Source organism: Folsomia candida, unplaced genomic scaffold (assembly GCF_002217175.1).
Source record: "Folsomia candida strain VU population unplaced genomic scaffold, ASM221717v1 Fcan01_Sc005, whole genome shotgun sequence".
Lineage (NCBI taxonomy): Eukaryota > Metazoa > Arthropoda > Collembola > Entomobryomorpha > Isotomidae > Folsomia > Folsomia candida.
Genome location: NW_019091197.1, coordinates 5,140,150 through 5,160,466, shown reverse-complemented (window position 1 = coordinate 5,160,466; position 20,317 = coordinate 5,140,150). Strand labels below are relative to the sequence as shown.

General features: G+C 35.9%; 3 protein-coding genes and 1 long non-coding RNA gene across 5 annotated transcripts; 2 read left to right on the top strand and 2 right to left on the bottom strand.

Moving 5' to 3' along the window:
* The first annotated feature begins 3,896 nt into the window (after positions 1-3,896).
* Positions 3,897-9,058, top strand: LOC110849639 (DBH-like monooxygenase protein 2 homolog). Its single transcript, XM_022097068.2, has 9 exons — positions 3,897-4,919; positions 4,989-5,135; positions 5,213-5,340; positions 5,400-5,511; positions 5,591-5,824; positions 5,929-6,409; positions 6,508-6,688; positions 6,766-8,191; positions 8,526-9,058. Exons 1-8 carry the CDS (start codon positions 4,620-4,622, stop codon positions 7,094-7,096), a joined length of 1,914 nt encoding a protein of 637 aa, XP_021952760.1. The 5' UTR covers positions 3,897-4,619; the 3' UTR covers positions 7,097-8,191; positions 8,526-9,058.
* On the bottom strand, positions 9,054-9,963 carry LOC110849704. The gene is made up of 2 exons (XM_022097140.2): positions 9,697-9,963; positions 9,054-9,582 (listed from the first exon to the last, which is right to left on the bottom strand). The coding sequence occupies exons 1-2, from the start codon at positions 9,885-9,887 to the stop codon at positions 9,186-9,188; spliced, it is 588 nt and encodes a 195-aa protein (XP_021952832.1). The 5' UTR covers positions 9,888-9,963; the 3' UTR covers positions 9,054-9,185.
* Positions 9,964-13,738: 3,775 nt separating this feature from the next.
* LOC110849728 lies at positions 13,739-14,476 on the top strand. The gene is made up of 2 exons (XR_002547876.2): positions 13,739-14,072; positions 14,178-14,476. It is a non-coding gene; the product is annotated as an uncharacterized LOC110849728 (long non-coding RNA).
* Positions 14,477-14,634: 158 nt separating this feature from the next.
* LOC110850407 lies at positions 14,635-18,481 on the bottom strand. Of its 2 annotated transcripts, XM_035852058.1 has the most exons (7): positions 18,012-18,481; positions 17,611-17,640; positions 16,444-17,548; positions 16,301-16,360; positions 15,975-16,190; positions 15,659-15,865; positions 14,635-15,207 (listed from the first exon to the last, which is right to left on the bottom strand). In XM_035852058.1, the coding sequence occupies exons 3-7, from the start codon at positions 16,636-16,638 to the stop codon at positions 14,941-14,943; spliced, it is 945 nt and encodes a 314-aa protein (XP_035707951.1). In that variant the 5' UTR covers positions 16,639-17,548; positions 17,611-17,640; positions 18,012-18,481; the 3' UTR covers positions 14,635-14,940. The 2 variants fall into 2 exon arrangements, with proteins under 2 accessions (XP_035707951.1, XP_021953533.2); XM_022097841.2 differs by lacking the exon at positions 18,012-18,481 and having other exon boundaries at positions 16,444-18,005.
* Positions 18,482-20,317: the final 1,836 nt, after the last annotated feature.

The window sequence follows — 20,317 nt, the reverse complement described above, 5'->3', positions numbered from 1 at the left end:
AAGTGGAGAATGATATATTTGATAATTCAAAATTGATAGAACAGACCGTATATGTACACACAAAGATAAACCTTTAATTAGCTAATGTGATTACGTAATATTGAGTTTGACCATGTCTTATTATTTGTAAAGTCAACTTGATATATTATTCAAATATGATCATTGACTTCGCCAGTGATACATCAAACGTGAAATATTTGTTGAAGGTCAAGAAATAAAAGATTTAATTATAGATCCAAAGTAAGAAAAGAAAGTAGAAGAAAGCCGTTGAATAATTTACCGACTGTAAAATTTACATTGAGCCCTATGCAAAATATTTCTAGGCATATCGATTATCCGCGAGTAAAACCCCGAAATGATGGAATATTGACTCACTCGCAAGAAAGATAAGCGCATATAAGCAGACACTAATTTATTAAATTCTCAGCTTCATCCACATAAATCAGGTTCCCTGGAAACAGCTACATATCTACTCAAATTGCGCTGCATAAACATATTTAAATATAAATATTATCGTGCCTGATTAATGGTTAACCATTCAATCAGTGTCCACTGTTTATTTCGTGTATTTCCCGTGTTTACCAAATTTCATAAAATGCTCAAGGCCCGCAGACTTAGCAGAATCGTCGAAACAAAATCCTCGAGTCTATTTCGAAGCATATTTCTCCCACATGAGTGGACAAAATCATTTAAAAATCTCATCAACGCTGGAAATTTCATTGTCGCACTCCCCTTTTCTTGGGTTCCTGGGTGGCGTATAAGCCAATACACATCTGGCCGGTTAAAATCTGTGGAAAAAACTTGGAGAATTATTTTCATAACTTTTTTCATATCGTGTTCCACCCTTGATTTGTTTTATCGAGGGCACTACTCCATTTATTGCGACTATTCTTCAATGGAAAATAAGGAAATAATGGAAACCAATTTAGACCTTATTTCTCGACTTGGATGCACCATTTTATCCTGGGACATATTTCAACGGAGGGATAAACACGTCGCTTTTGTTAATCATCTTTTAATTTCGTATGAAAGATTTGGTATGAAATGTGTAATAACTAAAATTAATGAAATTCTCCTAAAATTACATTAAAAATTTGCAGAAACAAGAAAACGAAATTTTGGAGGGTATGAAAGACAGAGAAATCCAGGCATGTATCTCTACCTGGTTATTGCTTTTCCTACGAGTGTAATATTTCCGGTCGTGGGTTCGTTGGGAGCATATTTGCAGGCGAGAAACAGCGGAAGATTTTGGGGGTCCAGGTTAATCCCACCTCGGATTTATAATTCCTACCCTGGAATTGTCTGCTATTCTTTATACGAACTTTGCATTGTTTACTCGAATGTGTACAATCTCCTGTTCTTCTCCGCAATTGCCATCATGTATGCAACCCTGACGGTGAATTATGTACGAGATTTAATTAGCAGGTGAATTTACGTTAATATATTACAGCAGTTCGTTCAGACCTTTGTAAATGGTACAAAATTTTGGAAAGTTATTTTACAAGTTGCTACAAATTAGAAATAGGTCATAGATTTCTATTCGAAGTTTCCTTTCTAATCTTCTAAACTTTTGTACTTAAATTTACATGTTTCTGGGTTACGAATACCCAGTGGTCGTGGGAACAAAGGGACAGTATTCCCACGGTTATTCAGGTTTTACTAGAGTCGGGCTGGGAGAAGTTTTGTGTGTGACTGTTGTGTAATCTTGTGTAATCGGAGCGTCTATCCGTCCAAGGTCCAGATTTAAAATGTCCCTATCATCTAACCATGTCATTTAAACCCCTCTTTCCTCTATCTTATATTTACTATTACTCAGAATAATAATTAAATCCTTCTACTTCCAGAGTGAGATTCACCCCAGGAAAATATATCCGGTCGTATCAAGGCCTACAAATCCTGAATGCATACAATCTGGAAATACTGTCAAAATACATGTGGCCCTCGGCTCAAAACATTATTCTACTTTGTCACGTGTGCATTAACGTGATCCTTGTATTAACTCACAAATCTCTGCCGTGGGGAATTTTCGGCATGATGTTGGCCGGCTTTATCATGATATCACTCTTTGAGCATAATTGTATAAAAAAGAATGCACAATTGTACGAGGAGTCGAAACGCTTGATTGAAATTGTTAGCATCACGAAAAATTGTAGGCAGATGAAGGTGGCAAAATCCTTGCAACCGCTGAAAGTGTACATGGGTTCCTTCTACTTTTTTAAAATGAGGACCTTCATGACATATCTGGCCACTGTGGTTGATTACACGATAACCGTGCTGGTCACGATTCGATTCTATCGGCCGGCAAGGAGGTAGACGCCACTTGGTTTAGATAATACTGTCAGTTGTTTATTGAAGCCTTAGACATTTATTTCCAAATTAATTGCATGAATCAATCTATTAAAAAATGGGCTACTCATCATTAATAAATGCATAATATTGTGTGTATCAAGTAGTCTGAAATATTTATACGCGAGGATAGTTATTACTACAAAATACATTTTTAACTGGTATGTAAGTGCAGAGATCATGTATTTGTAGTAATGGTGATGATGTGCCATGCAAAAATGTACGTAATAAATTCATGTTACAGTTGCCCTTAATTGCTTATTTTTATATAATACACACGCATTCTCATTATACTGTGAGCAGCCTGGCTCTGCTGTATGTTATAATACATGCTCATAAAAATCCTGACGACGCGACGGAAACAAAGTGTTACGTAAATTGTCCAGTATGCAAAATAGCCAAGTGTAGAGACCGGATGGAGAATGGCAAACCAGACAGTTTCAGGTTACAGGTTCAGTTTGGAGCTGACCTTTCAAATATCTCACGACCAAGCAAACTCGACTATTAACACTTAAAACACTGAATGATTATGCGATATTAAAATCTGCTGTAGTAGTACCAATTATGTACCATATAAGAATGGACATTGGAAGGAAAAAGATTATTAAGAGATTGGAGGGGAAAGAGAGAGGAATAAAGTAACGGGACTCAGGTTGTACACACACGAGAATATTTGCTGTTTTTCACACATTGTTCTTATTGCATTGCTTTGCAAATAACACAAATTACTACATTTCTGACAAGATTAATTATTAAAAGTCATCTCACATTTTCCAATCACACCATTCACACAAATGGCACATATCTCATTGAAGCATGTAATTAATAGCAAATACGCAAAATAATATAATTAACATAATGTGAGGTTAAAATTATGTCAATTATCAGGGAAGATGCAAAAGGACATGTGGAGTCTGAAAAATGAAAGTTCTAATCCACTAAAGAGTACAAAATATTTAGATAGAATTATAGAGGGTTTTACAGAGTTTCTACAAAGACAAATATTTCTTAAATGAATTGCCTTTGTCTCTACCGACTTCAAGTTTTCTTAACTACTTTCTCTAGTGAGACATACTTACATATGAATATTTTCATACATGTACGTACTACTGAGGATGAGCTTTCATGCCATGTTTTAGTCGTGAGATAATTATCTCGGGACATGAAAGGCGCAAATGAAGCCATAAAATCTAACCACTTCGTGACACCTTTCACTTCAGTTTTTCAGTATTCATAGGATTAGGATACTACAACATACGTAGTTACGTTTTACCGTCACCGTGTTTCTAAAAAATACACCGACTTTGCCAACATAAACTGAATAAGACACTAAAGCAATGCAATTTGAAGTTAATAGCTTTTATCAAACATCACTGAACATTTTAAATGACCATAAGCTACATATAGTTAATGTTCATAATTTAAATTGTGTAGGTATTTACATACGTACATACGTACACTTCACATCCCAAACCGGTGACTCAGGTAGCCGGTTCTATGCATTTATTAAGCAAATACTTATTAAATTCAAATTTCAAGTGCTTAATTAATTTTATGACTAATGCAAACATTTAAGCAACCAAATCGCATCAGTCATCTCAATTAATGTCGTATCTTTATTATTACCCAATTGACAATAAAACCTTTCACGATCCACGCTGTCAGTCGGTGCGATATGGAACTGGAAAATTCTGTATCAATATTTGCGTGTCATCTGAGTCACGATTTTAACAGCACTTCAAAATTATACATACACATGGGTAATCCAATTATATATGGATATGTACGTACGTACAGTTTAGTAAGCCCCCCTTGTAAAAAAATTGGCAATAAACACCTGTTTCGCACAATGTTGGCATTTGTAACGTAAATTTTTAGCTTGTTGCTCTGCTTTCAGATACAATTTAAATAAGTAAATGACTTGCCGACCGGGCGATTTACCAACAGATTTATCAACACTGCATACACAAGTTGTTATTGACAATGACACTTGCACAGACCTTGTTAATTTAATTGATTTCTGTTATCTCGGCACGTTTAAGGTACATACTTCAACTTTATTGTGTCTCCTCGTGTTTAGTGACTAAGCAGTCACGAAGCATATTGTGCATTCAATATGACGCAGTTTATCATGGATCCAGTATATAATTCCGGGAACAATCGTCACTATACGTTCAGAAAGAGCCGGAATCTTCCAAAGGCAACACAACCTCGGCACGAAATATTATTCGACTGGACATAAATAAATAATTATTTTCACAAATTTTAAGAAAATGTTGAAATTAACCGTATCTTCCGTAGTGACTTTAGTCCTACTTTTTAGCCTTTGTGTCAACGCAAATATAAAAGATTCACATACGAAATTGCAAAATAGCCGAAATGGCGAATGGTTAGACATGTCGGAGAAAATCTGGCTGAATTGGACGGTTAATGAGGTCACGAAAACGATCACTTTTGAACTTGAGGCTGAAACCTTGGGTTGGGTGGGGTTCGGAATTTCTCCACAGGGCGGGATGACCGGTGCTGATATCTTCATTGCCGGTGTCTTGCCCAACGGGGACCGTTATTCGTCGGTAATTAAACTTTACGTAAAATAAACATCTTTTATTTAACAAGAATTTGACGTAATATTTTTTTAACAGGATCGTCACGCTACGGGAACTACCGACCCGATCGTAGACGCGCATTCAGATTGGGAGCTTCACGACGCAAGAGAAACTGGGAATCGGACATATCTTAAATTTTCTCGATTAATTGACACCTGTGATGATCAGGATTATCCGATCGGGGTACGTTCAGCGAGATGGAATTATAATTAGTTCATTTTAATCATGATTAACTAATTATTTATTTATTTATTTATTAGATGGACACGACCCGACTAATTTATGCGTTTGGTATCACGGACGAAATTGCGTATCACACTAGTGCGAGACGTGGAACCAAATCGGTAAACTTACGAGGTGCTCCGATGCCAGAAGTGGATTTTACCAAGTAAATTATTCATTCTTAAATAATTTAAGAAAATGTTCTTAAACTAAACGTTATGACAGGCTAAAAGAACATAAAATGGTGCTTGACATGGTCATGCCCCCGAATGACACGTCGTACTGGTGCAGCTTCCACAAGGGTCCAGCGCTAGATAAGAAGCACCACATTGTAGCCGTGAGTTTGAATTACAATTAAATTATTTAAGAACACTATGTAAGACTACGATTAAATTATCGTATTTATCCATAAATAGTTTGACTCACACCTCCCCAATCTGGATGCCCTTGCACACACGCATCACTTTATCCTGTACAACTGCTACGGCACAGCTACCACGCCTATTGAAGACATTATGGGGAATTATACCGTGGATAAGTATCTGGGGGATAACTGTTATCTTACTTACGATGAGGTGAATCCTAAGCCAGTGATGTGGTTGAAAGACTATTGCGAGGAATACTTGTACGTGTGGGCGAAAGGGGGCAAGGTGAGATGGAGATTAAAAATATGAATATTTATATAATTATTTTTCTCATGCTACTTCGAAATGTTAGCATGCAACGTTATTAATATACTTTTTTCCCAAACTAGCCCATGGTCTTCCCCGAAAATGTCGGCTACCCGATCGGCTATGGCGACCAGGAGGGAAAAGAAGTCTTCTACATGTTGGAAATCCACTACGATAATCCCGACGAGAGAACCGGTGTCCAGTTTGAAACCGGTGTTTCATTCTTCTACACGAACGAAACTCGACCCATTGACGCGGGGCAGTTGATGGTTGGTCACGACGTCACACCGTCCATTACAATCCCACCAAACACAGATAATTTCGTTACCGTGGGTCACTGTGGGGCAGAATGCACGTCGAAACAATTTCCCGAGGGAGGAATCAAGATTTTTAACGCCCTCCTGCATTCACACCTTTCCGGGAGAAAGTTGAAGCTGAGACATTTCAGAGGCCAGCAGGAACTCGAATGGCCCGATTTTGATGACCATTATGACTTCAACTACCAACAAAACAAGCATTTGAACCGGGAAGTTGTCGTGTTGCCGGGGGATCACTTAACCTATGGTAAGTTTTACTATGTAGTTTAAAATTTAAATAGAAAACAAATAGCGGAAATATTTCGAATTTTCTATATTTTGAATTATAAATTTTACCGAATTTAGAATGCACCTATAGCAGCGTTTGGAAAAAGGGAAAAGTTGTCATAGGAGATTTATCAACGGAGGACGAAATGTGTGAGTCATTCCTTTGGTATTACCCAAAAATTGAGACGATTGAGGTTTGCGGGTCCTTCTATGATGTTGAGCTTTCCGTAGCTGATTTGGGGATCACCAATTGGACGGGGTTAGTCTCAAATGGCATAAAACAAGTAATAATTGACTAATTAACTAAATACTATGTTAATATTTTAATGCATATAGAGTTGAGACCTCGGGAAGTACTAGAAAGGTCTACATTTATGAGCCTATCGAATTGGCTGGTGATTACGAGGAGTCGTTAAGTACCAAGTTCAATTGGACACAGGAAATCAGGGAGGAGATGGAGAGGAAAAGAAGGTACGAGGATCACGTGGGGATTTGTGCGTCCAGAAAGATTCCCGGAAATCCGGATTTTAAAGTCAAATATCCAACGATAGCGACGCCTTATGAGCCTGCTGAAACATGCAGAACTGCCGGTGGCAACGGTTTACAATTAGGCGTAGCCCATATTTTTATGACAATCTTTGTAGGAACGGTGCACAGATTTCTGTAATATGTAGAGTGACAATTTAGACTAGAACATGAAGTCAAAAAGCAATGTGATGAACTATTTAGTACTTATGAATTTAAGTTTGTTTTTATTTATTATGCTTTAATTTGTGTATAATCTTTGCAACAGAGTGATATTAATGTGTAAATAAATTGGATGATAGAGTCCATATATATTTTTTAATGAAATGTTGATGGTCTGGTATTCATACTGAATTTTACACGTGTTTGTATGTGGTACAGTAAGTTAAAAAAAAATAAAATTGTGGCCTCATATGGTACTTTGTTTTAAAAGATAGACCGGCGGATGGACATCACAGGTATATTTATGTACATAAGCAGATTGTTAGCTCCCATACGTACGTACAAATTTGTATGTCACACGTGCAAACATATGTATTTAGTAGCCTAATATTTTTATGAAAAAGTCATAATTCATGATTTAGTAAGCATCATTGAACTTCCAAACAAGATAAACTTTGAACTTTACGTGGACCATTTACGCGAAGTAGTTCTCACGCGCAGTTTAGCAATGGACGTATTTAACAGTGACTCAGGGTAGTATTAACCTTTGGTTTAAATAATTTTCGATATAGTAAATACACAATTATTATATAAATAAATAAGTGAAGTATGACATCATACATATGTATGTACATCAAATTTAGAGATAATCTGTAAGTGGATGCAAATATCAATGGAATTTGTACTCCTCAGCTGTACAAAATCAATTTGTACACATTAACTGTGTGTACGGATTTCGTCAAGCTTTAATTAAAAAATAATTATCTTCGTATTAATTTACAGTAAACGTTCTAATAAATACTTTAGACTATTAATCTCTGTTCTTTAAAAATGTCTGGTATTAAATGGACAACACAAGAAAACGGTTCATACGCCGGCGTATCTTCCAGCAATCGTCATCTCAACGCCTCCGCAGGAGCCGGCACCAACTCTGTTTCAAGTTTTTTATACGAATTTGTAGAAAATTGTGATAATACGGAAGTGACCGTTGAAGTTGAAGGTCCAACGGCAGAATATCACTTGAATGCTTCCGGTGGATGGTATAATAGTGGGAAAGGGGTGGGGAAACGTGGAGGTGAGAAACAAATATTTACATAACTGCAGAGTTAATTTAGCTAGGTCAAATTTAATGATTGACGTTTTGAACGGTGGGTTTAAACAAAATGTTGATACACTCATGCTAATTCTGCAAATGTGGTTCTTAATTACTTATTTTGCAATATTGTACGATTTGAGTGATTTTTTGTGACCGTGTAACATGTAAATAATTTGTTTAAATATTTATGCATTCAATTTTTGTATCGTTTCCTGAGTGGTCATCCTACAGATTTAAACTAAATAAGTTCTAGAGTATCTTCCAATTTGGAAGTTCCAACTAATACAGTAGTTTTCAATTATGTAAATTTTAGGTGCTACCGTTGCCAAAGCGTCCACCCATGGCTATACCGGTGGTCCAACGAGATATCGTAGTCGCAACACTGGGACAGACCGCGTCGCCGGTGCGAGCATTGGGGCTCGTGCCACCACCGGAAAGGCGGAAGCGAAATGGAACGTCTTTGGGAGCGAGATTGAAGGTCCCGCAGCGTCCGTTTTAGCGCATGCGCGACATATCCCGTGGAGTCCGTTCGCCGAGGCAGGCGCTGTAGCGGAAATCAGTGCGGCGAAAGCTTCCATTACTTTTGGACCTCTATTTGTAACGGTGAATCTAAATATCAACACTGGTGTAAGGATTGGGACGACAGGGGCGGAAATTAATTTCTTAGGGTTTGGAGCTTCAATTGGGGCCAAGACGTCGATTAATACACCATTGGGATCGATTGGGTTTAAATTTTAGATGGCGTAAAACGATGTACATAAATATGTAAAATAGGTAGATAATTAACTTTTAATTGAATAGTTTGAAGAGCAAGTGCTGGAATAAAATAACTGAATGTTTCTCATATCTATTGCACCACGTAATTGTGGAATTAATTATTCACTAGTTTGAGAATTTCCTAAATTTGCATACGGACCGACAAAATAATACGTATAAATATGTAGTACCAATTACATACACTGATACATAATTTTTATGCTCCTGTGCACCCCGAAACCACGGAGGCGAAAGGGACGCTATGAATTAACCAATGGTCGGCCTCACTCCCAGACGTGTTTTCGAAGCAGGTTGCGTTTCCGGTAAAGTTATTGGTCTCCCATAAAGTCCAGTTGCTCCTTCCCGAACTAATCGCGGCGGCAGGGACGAAGGGGAAGTTGTTAGCGGATAAGGTCGTGATGATGACCTCCCGACCAGCAAATCCTGGTCCCTCGTAGACGGAGAGAGCGCTCGTGGCAGTGTCAAGAGGTCCCTGATGACGGAGAGATTGGACGTTCAAGAAAGCAAAGGTCGTGGGGGAACATCTCGGCTCGTACGATGGGCCAAACGGAGCTACGATGTTGGTAAAATTTGGTTCACGGTAGAGTTGCCAGCTGAATCAATAAGAAATTCGAAATTTAGTACTTTTTATTTGTGCTTATTATTTACAACTTTCTCAAGTTTACAACAATTTTAATATTTTAAATTACTTTAATCCTGCGACTTACTTTCCGACATACTCCGCAGATTTGGAGGCATTGATGAAAGGTTCCCAATACGTGAGGGTAGCATGTTTTGAGGTAAATCCTATGTAGTCGCCGGTGCAATTCTCGCCCTGGAAGAAGGTGAAGTACTGCTTGACCCCGGTGGCGCAGGAGAAAACGGTGATGAGAAGGGTGGCGAAAACAAGGAAGTTCATTTTGAAATTGCAAATCAAATTGATCTTTTTTTACTCGGTGTACAGAAAGAAATGGATTGTGTGAATGAATTTGGACAACCGGGACAACCGAGTTTTATACGAAGTTGATAACACAGGGACAATGGGCTTATCCATCAATTCCCTGTCTGATGGACGTATTTACGCAACTCTGTACTGTACGTTCGTTGGTAAGACTGCGTACGCAGTACAAAATTGCACGTTACCTGATATCACGAGTTCAATAAGTAGATTTGTCCGTGGTCAATCCATTAATAAATTTATTGATAAGAAATCAATTAGAGGAGGCATATGCATAATTCGCTAAGCGTTCTCCCGAACTTGCAGCTGAGTTAACAATTTAAGATTGTAGTCCGATTAATCGATGCAGTGGCAGAAGTGTTAATTGACTTTATTTTTTCTGGTCGTCATTGATGATACAAACGTCACACTACCAGTAAAAATCCAACTATTGCATATTGTTTTGACGTAAACATATAATCCATTATTAAAATATGCCGTATTACAACTCTGTGAGAACAAGAGATTTTTCATGTCTACTCAAAGCTAAGTGTCCTATGCTTTAAAGTCATATCCAGCTTTACCTTTACGTAGAAGTTTTAAACATAAACCAAGCAATTTTTTAAGTAGTAAGACCATCATATCATCGTCCACATACATAAGTACGTATGTCAAGTACAAAATACATGTGTGTAATTCATAAACTCAACAACATTTATTTCATTGGTAAAATTAGTGCGATCACATTTTTCTCTTATCTATTTACATATGTACATAGGTATTTATTTGCAAGCTACAATTTAAATCACTTGAGAGGTCAAACAAAATGTAATTAAGTAGGAATATCTATATGTATGTATGTACATAGGTCATATATGGATCGCTGAAGATAGGGCCGAATTAACGGGCAGACGTGGTGGGGGCAGGCGTGGTCGTGGTGGTATTGTTGACGAGGGAGAGGGTGCAATTCCAGGCGGTGATGTCGTATTCGATGAAGACTAAGGTGACTTGCGTCTCCTGGCAAACGCAGGTCACGTTCAGCTGACCAATGATCGTCGTGTTCACCGCGCCCACAGGGGAGCAGACAGTTGCTGAAATTCAATATAAAAATAGTTACATTTTTTTCTTAAAATTTTGAGAAAAATTGAAATTTTTCGTAATCCAATTTATCCACAACGATTCATTTAAACATTTACCTCCAATAGTTATGGGGGTTGACTCCACAGGTAGAACAAGGCTTCCGGCATAAGCCACCAAGGCGACGAGGGTAATGGATTTGGTTAAGGAAAGCATTTTAGATATTTCTGATGTTTCCGAAGTAAACTGTGACAAATTTGAAAATATTTTAAAGAAATATTTAATTTATTTATGGGAATGAAGTATTTATTAGTAAGGTATTATGTGATCTTGACTTTGACTTCTTGCGAATTGGATGTGAATGTCCAATGTGAAGGACGGCATCATTTTATTCAAAATATTACATGCGCAATTCATTTTTAGGTTCTGACGCTTATTTTCGCTTATTCAAATATTGCGGATATTCAGCTATTCATTGCCCAGTTGGATTAAAGCGGTTCGATTATTGACGTTTTGAACAAATCATTTGTTTTACATAGTTATGTACATCCATAGTTCCTCACAAAATATGAGCTTTGTTAAAGACTCTTTAATAAGTAAATTATCATGCGTACATATACATAAATTATTCCCCCAAAGTTTTATAGTGATTTTGATTTTGAGTTGCATACATATTTATGTCACGCTTAAAAATGTTCCCGACTTTGCAAGAAGTAAACTGGTAGTTAACTATATATATCGTAACATTGACTAAATTTAGCGTTAAATGGATAACTTCATTTTTAGTTATACATCATTTAGCCATAATTTTAGTGAAGTCACTGTATTACTTTAAAACAAGTTAGACGTTACACCAGTCCGGGTAAGGCTGTAATGGCGTTTACTACATTCCGGGTACCTAGTCCCGCGAGAAATAAAGCTTGGTCCACACTCCACTTTTCCCTCGTCTTTGTGAAAAGAGTGTTCAATTGTGAATTAAAACTAAAGTAGGAATTAATTAATTTGCCTAATTAATTAGTTAAAATTCATGAATTATTCCACACCACCTGTACTAGATGTGGAGGAAACTGCTCGACTACCATCGCAATTTGGGCTGGACTGCTATTTGGATACTTTTAAGGGTAAGTTTATTTACAATAGCCCATAATTTACACTTTGCTCATTTCATTTTATTTTAAATTAGGAAATGCAATAGCGGACGACCCATTGTTACTTGTCAGCAAAGAAGATTAGGCAACAATTGTACCAATATTTTGCCATCGACGAAATTTTGGAATGGAATTCAGAAGTTTCAAACGGCACGATTTATGTATGCAAAAATGTGTTCTCCAATCTTTAAAGATGTACATGGGTTATCAATACTAAGGCAATTATTTCATATTATTTTTGGTTATTTTGCAAGCTGTGATTTAAGTAATTTAAGTGGATTTAATTGAAATAAATATTACCTAATAAATGTATTTACAAATACGGCATTCATTTTGTTGAGACACTAAATACTGCGACCATTATTCATTTTACTTAATATGGGGTTAGAACAGTAACCCCAACCAGGGTTAGCACCCAGACGAGAATAGGGTAAATGGCTAATTGCAAAGGGTAACTTTCGTTACTTTGTTGCTGAGTGGTGGCTGTATACCCCAAATCGGGTAAAGTCACTTTTACGTTTATTTTTAGTTATATTTTACTTCTTTTAGGGTAATAATTTTTAAGCGTGCTCATCACATCAATTGAGGATGAGGAAGACAGCCGCAAGTTTCTGTGTTTGTGAATAAATAACTACTAATAAATACATACACATATATATGTAGAACATGTTCCCATACATACGAATGTACATATGAATACATCTTATTCCAAGATTTTATATATTTCTCGGAACAGCAAGTTGTATAATGTTTTTCATACAATTTTATATGGCGAATTTACTTGTCCTCTCGAGAACAGGTGGCGACTCGTTTTTGTACACAAGAGTAAGCTACTTAATAGTGCGGCGAACAATGCACTTACAAATACAGAATTTGTAATCTGAACAACTAAAAGTTTGATTCTAAACATTTACGAAAATTGAAATGTGTAGCATTGTTTGTATGAAGGATATGTATGAACTGGGAACGAAACGTATAGATACTTCTGTACTGTAGTACATATATGTGTGCACATCTTAGTTATTGTGAATTTCGCATTAAAACATATTCAACGGTACGGATATAAGCATGTGTAGGTGAAACACAAACCTTTAGCTGCACGTGACCTGACAAGTCAAATATCGAAGATGAACTTTATATCCGTAAATTAATAAATGTTGCGCATAAATGCTTATGTGTGCATTTGCATTTACGTAGGTACATATGTACATTTACACATCATATACATAAGTGAATGTAATTATGCATATGTACATACACTACCAATACGATTCATAGTCCAATGAATATATAAAAGTTTCATTAACGATAAGTACAAACCTCTCCCACGTTGTCTCTCGCTCAATAGGCCAAGAAATTGTTTTGAGACAAACCTCGATAAGTCTTTTGACGTATGCACCTACTCTTACATACATACATATTAAAAAAAATAAGGATAATTATTTGTGTACCACAATTTCTTATTTGACAAGGAATTGGGACAAATGAATGGACAGATATTGTCAATCTGCTAACCTAATACAGTATTTTAAGTATTGTGACAAGAAATATCGAACCGCTTTAGTCCGGCTAGGTCATGAATAGAAAATTAGATTATTTATCCGCAATATTTTAACAAACAAAAATAAGCGTCAGAACCGAAAAGCGAATTACGTATGACATATTTTGAATAAAATGATGCCGTCCTTCACATTGGACATTCACATCCAATTCGCAAGAAGTCAAAGTCAAGATCACATAATACCTTACTAATAAATACTTCATTCCCATAAATAAATTAAATATTTCTTTAAAATATTTTCAAATTTGTCACAGTTTACTTCGGAAACATCAGAAATATCTAAAATGCTTTCCTTAACCAAATCCATTACCCTCGTCGCCTTGGTGGCTTATGCCGGAAGCCTTGTTCTACCTGTGGAGTCAACCCCCATAACTATTGGAGGTAAATGTTTAAATGAATCGTTGTGGATAAATTGGATTACGAAAAATTTCAATTTTTCTCAAAATTTTAAGAAAAAAATGTAACTATTTTTATATTGAATTTCAGCAACTGTCTGCTCCCCTGTGGGCGCGGTGAACACGACGATCATTGGTCAGCTGAACGTGACCTGCGTTTGCCAGGAGACGCAAGTCACCTTAGTCTTCATCGAATACGACATCACCGCCTGGAATTGCACCCTCTCCCTCGTCAACAATGCCACCACCACGACCACGACCCCTGCCCCCACCACGCCTGCCCCTTAATCATCAGCCCTATCTCCATCTCAATATATGAGATATGTACATATATCTATGTATATTTCTACTTAATTAAATTTTGTTTAACCTCCCAGTTGATTAATTAAAGTCTGCTGGTATTTATTATATAATTTACAAAAATGCATTTTCTCTCCCACTAACAATGCCAAAACTACATATTGAGACGATGACGCACATAGCTGGCCAAAAACTTATTATTACATTCTGTTCATAAATACAGTAAATAGTTACCTGAGTAATTATATAGATTATGTTTCATCACTTGGGTGATTATAATTAAATATGTAGGATGCCTCCTCCTACCCGGTAACTCTATAGTAGAATTATCTCCAAAGGCAGGCAGGTTCGTTGTGGTGTACAATTTCTATATCTTTTATGAAATTTTAAATTTTATCTAAATTATATGATTTACTAAATTTCAGAATATTAATTTAACCTATAGAAATTATTTTGAGTTGTTCAATAAAATTTATTTTTATTTATTTTTATTTATTTTTTAAAATATATTTTTAAGTTTATTTGTCGTATGCGTTTTTGAGTACAATAATCAGTCATTTATTGTTATTTGCCCACCCTAATTTATTTACCATGGCTTCCAGCTTGTCTGCAAACCCTGTAGAATTTGGATCCTTGGCATCGACCATTGCATCGTGTAGCATTTGGAGTAATTGCAATTTTGTCGTTGTTAAAACATCAATTTCTTCTTCAGTATGGGCTCGATCATGCTCTTGCCGTATCAACTTTTCTACCATTTGTTTCGTCATATTCTCTTCTTTTTCGAGTGCATTTGTGAATTCATCCTTCTGTCGCGCCAATTCCTGAAGGATTAGCATTTCGCATTTACGAAAATTTATTTTGAAAAAATGAGTATAGTTAACGGTCACATATTTCGCATATCTCCCAAATTGAGCATAGCAACAAAACTTGCGAAGTTTTCGAAATTTACGATATTTCTCTTTCGAATACTTTCGCTGGTTTTTCGCAAATTAGCGTAGCAATTAGGCATGTTTTTACATATTTCGCAAGATTATTTCGTAATATCCTTCTCTCTCTATTAAATGTTTTAGAAATTGCAAGTAATTGGAAATTAAATTAAAATATGATAACAGAATTGTCTGTACAGATTTGCGAAATTTTCGAAATCGAATTTTGTGAAGCCCCTCACGACACAATTTTTTAGCTTCGCAATTTTGCAAAATGAGTTGCCATGCGAATTAAGATGTTGACGTGAATATGCTCAATATCTACATTCAATTATAAAATTCATACCAGCTGTAATTGTTGGATTTGTGCGCCCAATTCTAACATGGCTACTTCAGTTTTCTTAATTTTGTTTTGCATTTCCTGCTTATCTCGGACATGAGTTTGCCTCAACGTCCGTAATTCCTTGACCTCGGCTTCAGAAGGGATGTTGCGTAATTTATCCGAGATTATGTCATTTTCTTTGTGAAGTGTTTTATTTTGTTGTTGCAGAGTCTATCATTGGGAATTAATTAGTTGCATAAAATCTTCTGAGCAATTAATTAATAAATTTCGATTTGAATATATCTGAATACAGAATGCATAAAAAAATTTATATACTTGCATTCATCATTTTATTGTTAACTTTTGTCTGCTCCGACAATCCCTTAACTTTACTGGTTAAGTCGCGATTAAGACTTTCCTGACGCGTTGTTTCGATTTCGGACATTTGAAGACGCTTGGTTAATTCCGTGATTTCATCTTTTAGCAGTTTGACGTTCTTTCCCCCATGCTTTTCTTGACGTAGTAGAAACACGCTACGTTGTAAGTCTCTATTCCGCTGAAAAATTAGTAAATTTGGTCTAAATATTTACTTTTTTTTCTATGATATGTGGATTTCAATATTTAAAATTGATTTATAAAGAAATAATATTTTCTGATCAAACTTACCATTTGTAATTTTAGTATTTCGTTCCGCAATAGGTAGTTTTCTAGGAGGGGTTTGTCCATCTACAATTATTTATTCATATTTATTATTAAAGTCTTATTTTCCTTAAAAATTGTGTTGAACTTGTTAATAATAATTTCAATACCTTTGGGCCATCTACTTTAATTATGCTGGTATCAACAGCAGGGTGAAGTTCAGGCTCTGTCATTATGAATATCTTGATTCTTGCACTATTATTTTTGGGCCGATAAGTAACTTTTGTGTAAACCCTTTTTAACGTATTTATTTTTACTTGCGCTTTCCCATGTGGAATAAATGATATTGAATGTTGGAAGGACATAACCTCCCCTCTTTAGTTTAGCCATCCATCCCCCTAATCTGTTATCTGCGATGCATCCGCTCATTTGATCACAATGGAATTAAATAATTGATTTGTGTTTCATTCACATGTGTAGATAAAAGTAATTATGTGATGCATAATAAAAAATCGCGAGACGTATCGTCACTTGATTATCGGTGCACAAATGATTCATAAATGATGCGTGAGTATTATTGTTAAATATATTTATAAATATGTACATGCATATTAATTCGTTCATATTAATTTATTGTTTATTATTCATCATAGAAAACTATTTTTAAAGCAGCACTTCTGAGTAATGAATTTCATTTTTACAAAGCATTTATCGTATACACTTAAGTATGATGCATCTTTACCTGAATTTATAATAAAAACGAAGTTGAAATTGTCAGGTTGAAATTTTAAAAATGGATTTGTATTTATTTGTGTGTATAAGGTTTCACGATTTATATTTATGACGTGATTCAGTTTTATGAAAAGCAAAATTTTACGTATAACTTAACTTTATTTTAAACCCGAAATTAGTAAATATTGAGGGTATTCATCACGAGTTCACATGTTCGCATCGCAATATAATTTTATAAAATCAGATCCGCAAGTTCGCAAGTGAATCTTCAAGCCAAATTTTTTGCGAACTTGCGATTTTTTTGCGAACCTTGATAACTATGCGAACTCGTAATGAACATCCTCGTTCTTCGACATATGTACATACATATGCTTACGTCTACTTTGTAGCCGGCATTTTCCTAGCGGCGGCCAGCCATTCTTTAAACACGAAATTCGGACTTGGCTTAAGCAAGAATCCGATCAATCCTGTCAACATGTCAAATTCTTCCTCATCCGAACTATCACTCTTGCGATACTCTTCGGGGTCGCAGTTCATCTCAACCTGCGTTAAAAGCATGCCCCCATCAGTGGAACGCTTCGCATTAACCTTGTAGACGAGAATACCAGTCCAACTCCGGTGAAAGTTGAAGGTGTCTGTAAAAAAAGTGACGAAAATTGGCCCTCCTCAGACACACAAAAAAATCGTCGCTTCGAATTTCGCTTTGTTTTTCGCTTGTCGATAGCATGGCAAAAATTATGAAAATTGTAAACTTTTGTTCCGACTTCAGCTAAGCGACCTTAACCCCACTTCTGAGTTGAGTTTCTGGTCGCTTACTCCAGAGCTCGCTTATCAGAAAGTAAGCGAAAAACTAAGCGAAATTCGAAACGTCGATTTTTTCGTGTGTCTGAGGAGGCCCATTATATTTTACGGACCATGCGTTGATTAGTTGGTGCAAATGATTAGTTGGTGCAATGGTCAAAACGTATTTCTCGAATCAGTATAATCAATTAATAGTCATTCATACCATCGTCTGGATCGAAATATATGAACCATTTGTCCTCCATCTCTTTTGGGATGAATCCTCTCACAGCAACTTTCACTTCCTCCTCGGTCAAGCTCAAATTCAAAGGTGTGGAAAGTACAACACTTTTACCTGGTGCAAAACTCTTGATATTACCCCATGAAGCCTTATCTGCCACACGGGGTGATGAATTTGATTCGGCCATGAGTAATGATCACAATTTAGTATGTTTTAGAAGTATAGGATAAATTGAAATGAAATAATTGCGATAGAAATATATTTACATAATGATCAGAGTTACAAATAATATTGCGAGACTCAATTGTATTGTGCCGTGCTCATGAAAAAACAGATGACCAAATGCACACGATGAGCCATGTAGCTTTGTTAGATAATACATATACCCTGGTCGTGTGGACCAAATGTAAGCAAATATTCGGTGGTATATGCGTATATGGGAGTGAGATGATACAGGTTTAGGTTTGGGCGAACGAAATGACTCATTTTTTTTCAAATTCATTTGATGGGAAGGCAATTAATTGCCTTCCCATGTTATACATGTTATACAGGCATGTTATACACATATACATACATAGTTTACGTGTAACAGGTAAAAAGCCTCAACTCCTCTTATTTCCGTCCCCTACATATAAATATGTACATACGTACATATACGTATGTATGTACTTATATGCGCATATAGATATTTATATGTACCCCAAGCATGACATGCAACACAATGAATTGGTCGTGTTTAGTGATAGGTTACAAATGAATTTAAATTTTAGCGTACATATAATTTTTCATGAAACAATTTCATGTAACAGTTTATGTCTTCATACATATACATAAATACTGTATGTATGCAGCGCCCGATCTTGGAAATTTTCTCCCAGAGCAAGATCGCGACGGCGCCCCCATGGTGAAATTTTTCACTGAATGCATTTTTCGCCAACACATTTTAAAGCGATTTAAGTTTTCCACGCTAATGCAGAGTTAATTTTTTTAAACGATTTGTATATTGCTATAATTATAAAAACGAGTGTGCCTTTTTGGGGATCAAGCATTATTTGCTTCTTTCGGCCAAGTAAAACTATGAGAAATTAACTAGATAAATATCATCAGTAAAACGTCTGGGTACATAGAATATTACATGATCCGATAGAGCTAAAAATTAAAATGTGGTTAAAAATAAGTTCATATGTCTTGTTTTAGTCTAATGTCACTTTTCGAATTTTGACAAATATTCTTGTTTTTGTGTGTCCAGAACAGCTTTTGAGTTGAAAAATGCATGTTTTAGAGCGAATTAAATTGTTTTTATAATTTCCAAATTTCTAAATTTGGGGAAATTTCATTAACATCATTGATTTAAAACTGACAAGTTTTCAAATGATGTTCTGATAATGTCAAATAATGTTCTGATAAAATACATATTTAGATTAATATTCTGCGCTAACATATTTTTGATTTTTAAATCGCGCAAACGTTTGAAGGGTTTAGAATCCTTAATTTAATTTCGGATACTAAAGAAGTCTTCGAATTAACGACTTTTTAACGAATTTTTGAAGGATTAGTAAACACCAAAAAACCTATTAGCTAGGGATCACCTGTGGTGATATCTACTATGTATTCAGTTTCGTGTAGCTACACAAAAGATATTGAAAGGAAGATTCTAACCATGAGGCATTAACAGAAAATTTCAACCGTCTAGGGATTTCACTAAACGACAGGGGGTAGAATGCCGATCGGGGGCCAAGGGTTTTTATTTTTTAATTTTGATGATAAAAAAATAAGCTTGTATGATGGAGTTAAAAACCTACTTCAAGCAACTTTGCGGGGCCTTTTAAGACGGCATTATTACCTAAAAGCTATAGACTCTAATGAACGATTGGCAAATAATTTTTAGCCCGAACCAGGGCTTATGTAATCGACCTGTTCGTCTTTCCATAACTCTCGAAGGAGTTTGCCGATTTTTACCAAATTTGATCCAGACATGCATCTGGGCAATCCAACGACCGAGTTCGAAGATGGGTTCGATCAGAAAATAGATTTAGACCAGACTAGTGTAGGTCATATGAGTGGATGGGGTATTAAGCACCAAAATTTCAAAATTGTGATAGAAAGCTGGAAAGCTGAAATTTGGCATGTAGCGTGCTAATGCTCATAATGGAAAACCTATTAGTACAGCTTTGCTTAGCCCTAACCAGGATTAGTAAACCCATGTTTGTCCGTAGTTTTCTACAAAATTATGTGCTACTATTTTACACAATACACTAATTCTTGCATTAAGTAGCATTAATCCTTCGTAT

Bases quoted from the DNA above. Each gene is read 5' to 3' on its own strand.
- LOC110849639 (XM_022097068.2), top strand. From the start codon at position 4,620: ATGTTGAAATTAACCGTATCTTCCGTAGTGACTTTAGTCCTACTTTTT. The intron at 5,825-5,928 runs GTGAGATGGAGA...TTCCCAAACTAG, and splicing joins TGTGGGCGAAAGGGGGCAAG to CCCATGGTCTTCCCCGAAAA. The intron at 6,410-6,507 runs GTAAGTTTTACT...TACCGAATTTAG, and splicing joins GGGGGATCACTTAACCTATG to AATGCACCTATAGCAGCGTT.
- LOC110849704 (XM_022097140.2), bottom strand. From the start codon at position 9,887: ATGAACTTCCTTGTTTTCGCCACCCTTCTCATCACCGTTTTCTCCTGC. The intron at 9,583-9,696 runs GTAAGTCGCAGG...TTATTGATTCAG, and splicing joins TCTGCGGAGTATGTCGGAAA to CTGGCAACTCTACCGTGAAC.
- LOC110850407 (XM_035852058.1), bottom strand. From the start codon at position 16,638: ATGTCCTTCCAACATTCAATATCATTTATTCCACATGGGAAAGCGCAA. The intron at 15,866-15,974 runs GCAAGTATATAA...TCCCAATGATAG, and splicing joins TTAACAATAAAATGATGAAT to ACTCTGCAACAACAAAATAA. The intron at 15,208-15,658 runs GTATGAATTTTA...CTAATCCTTCAG, and splicing joins AAATCCAACAATTACAGCTG to GAATTGGCGCGACAGAAGGA.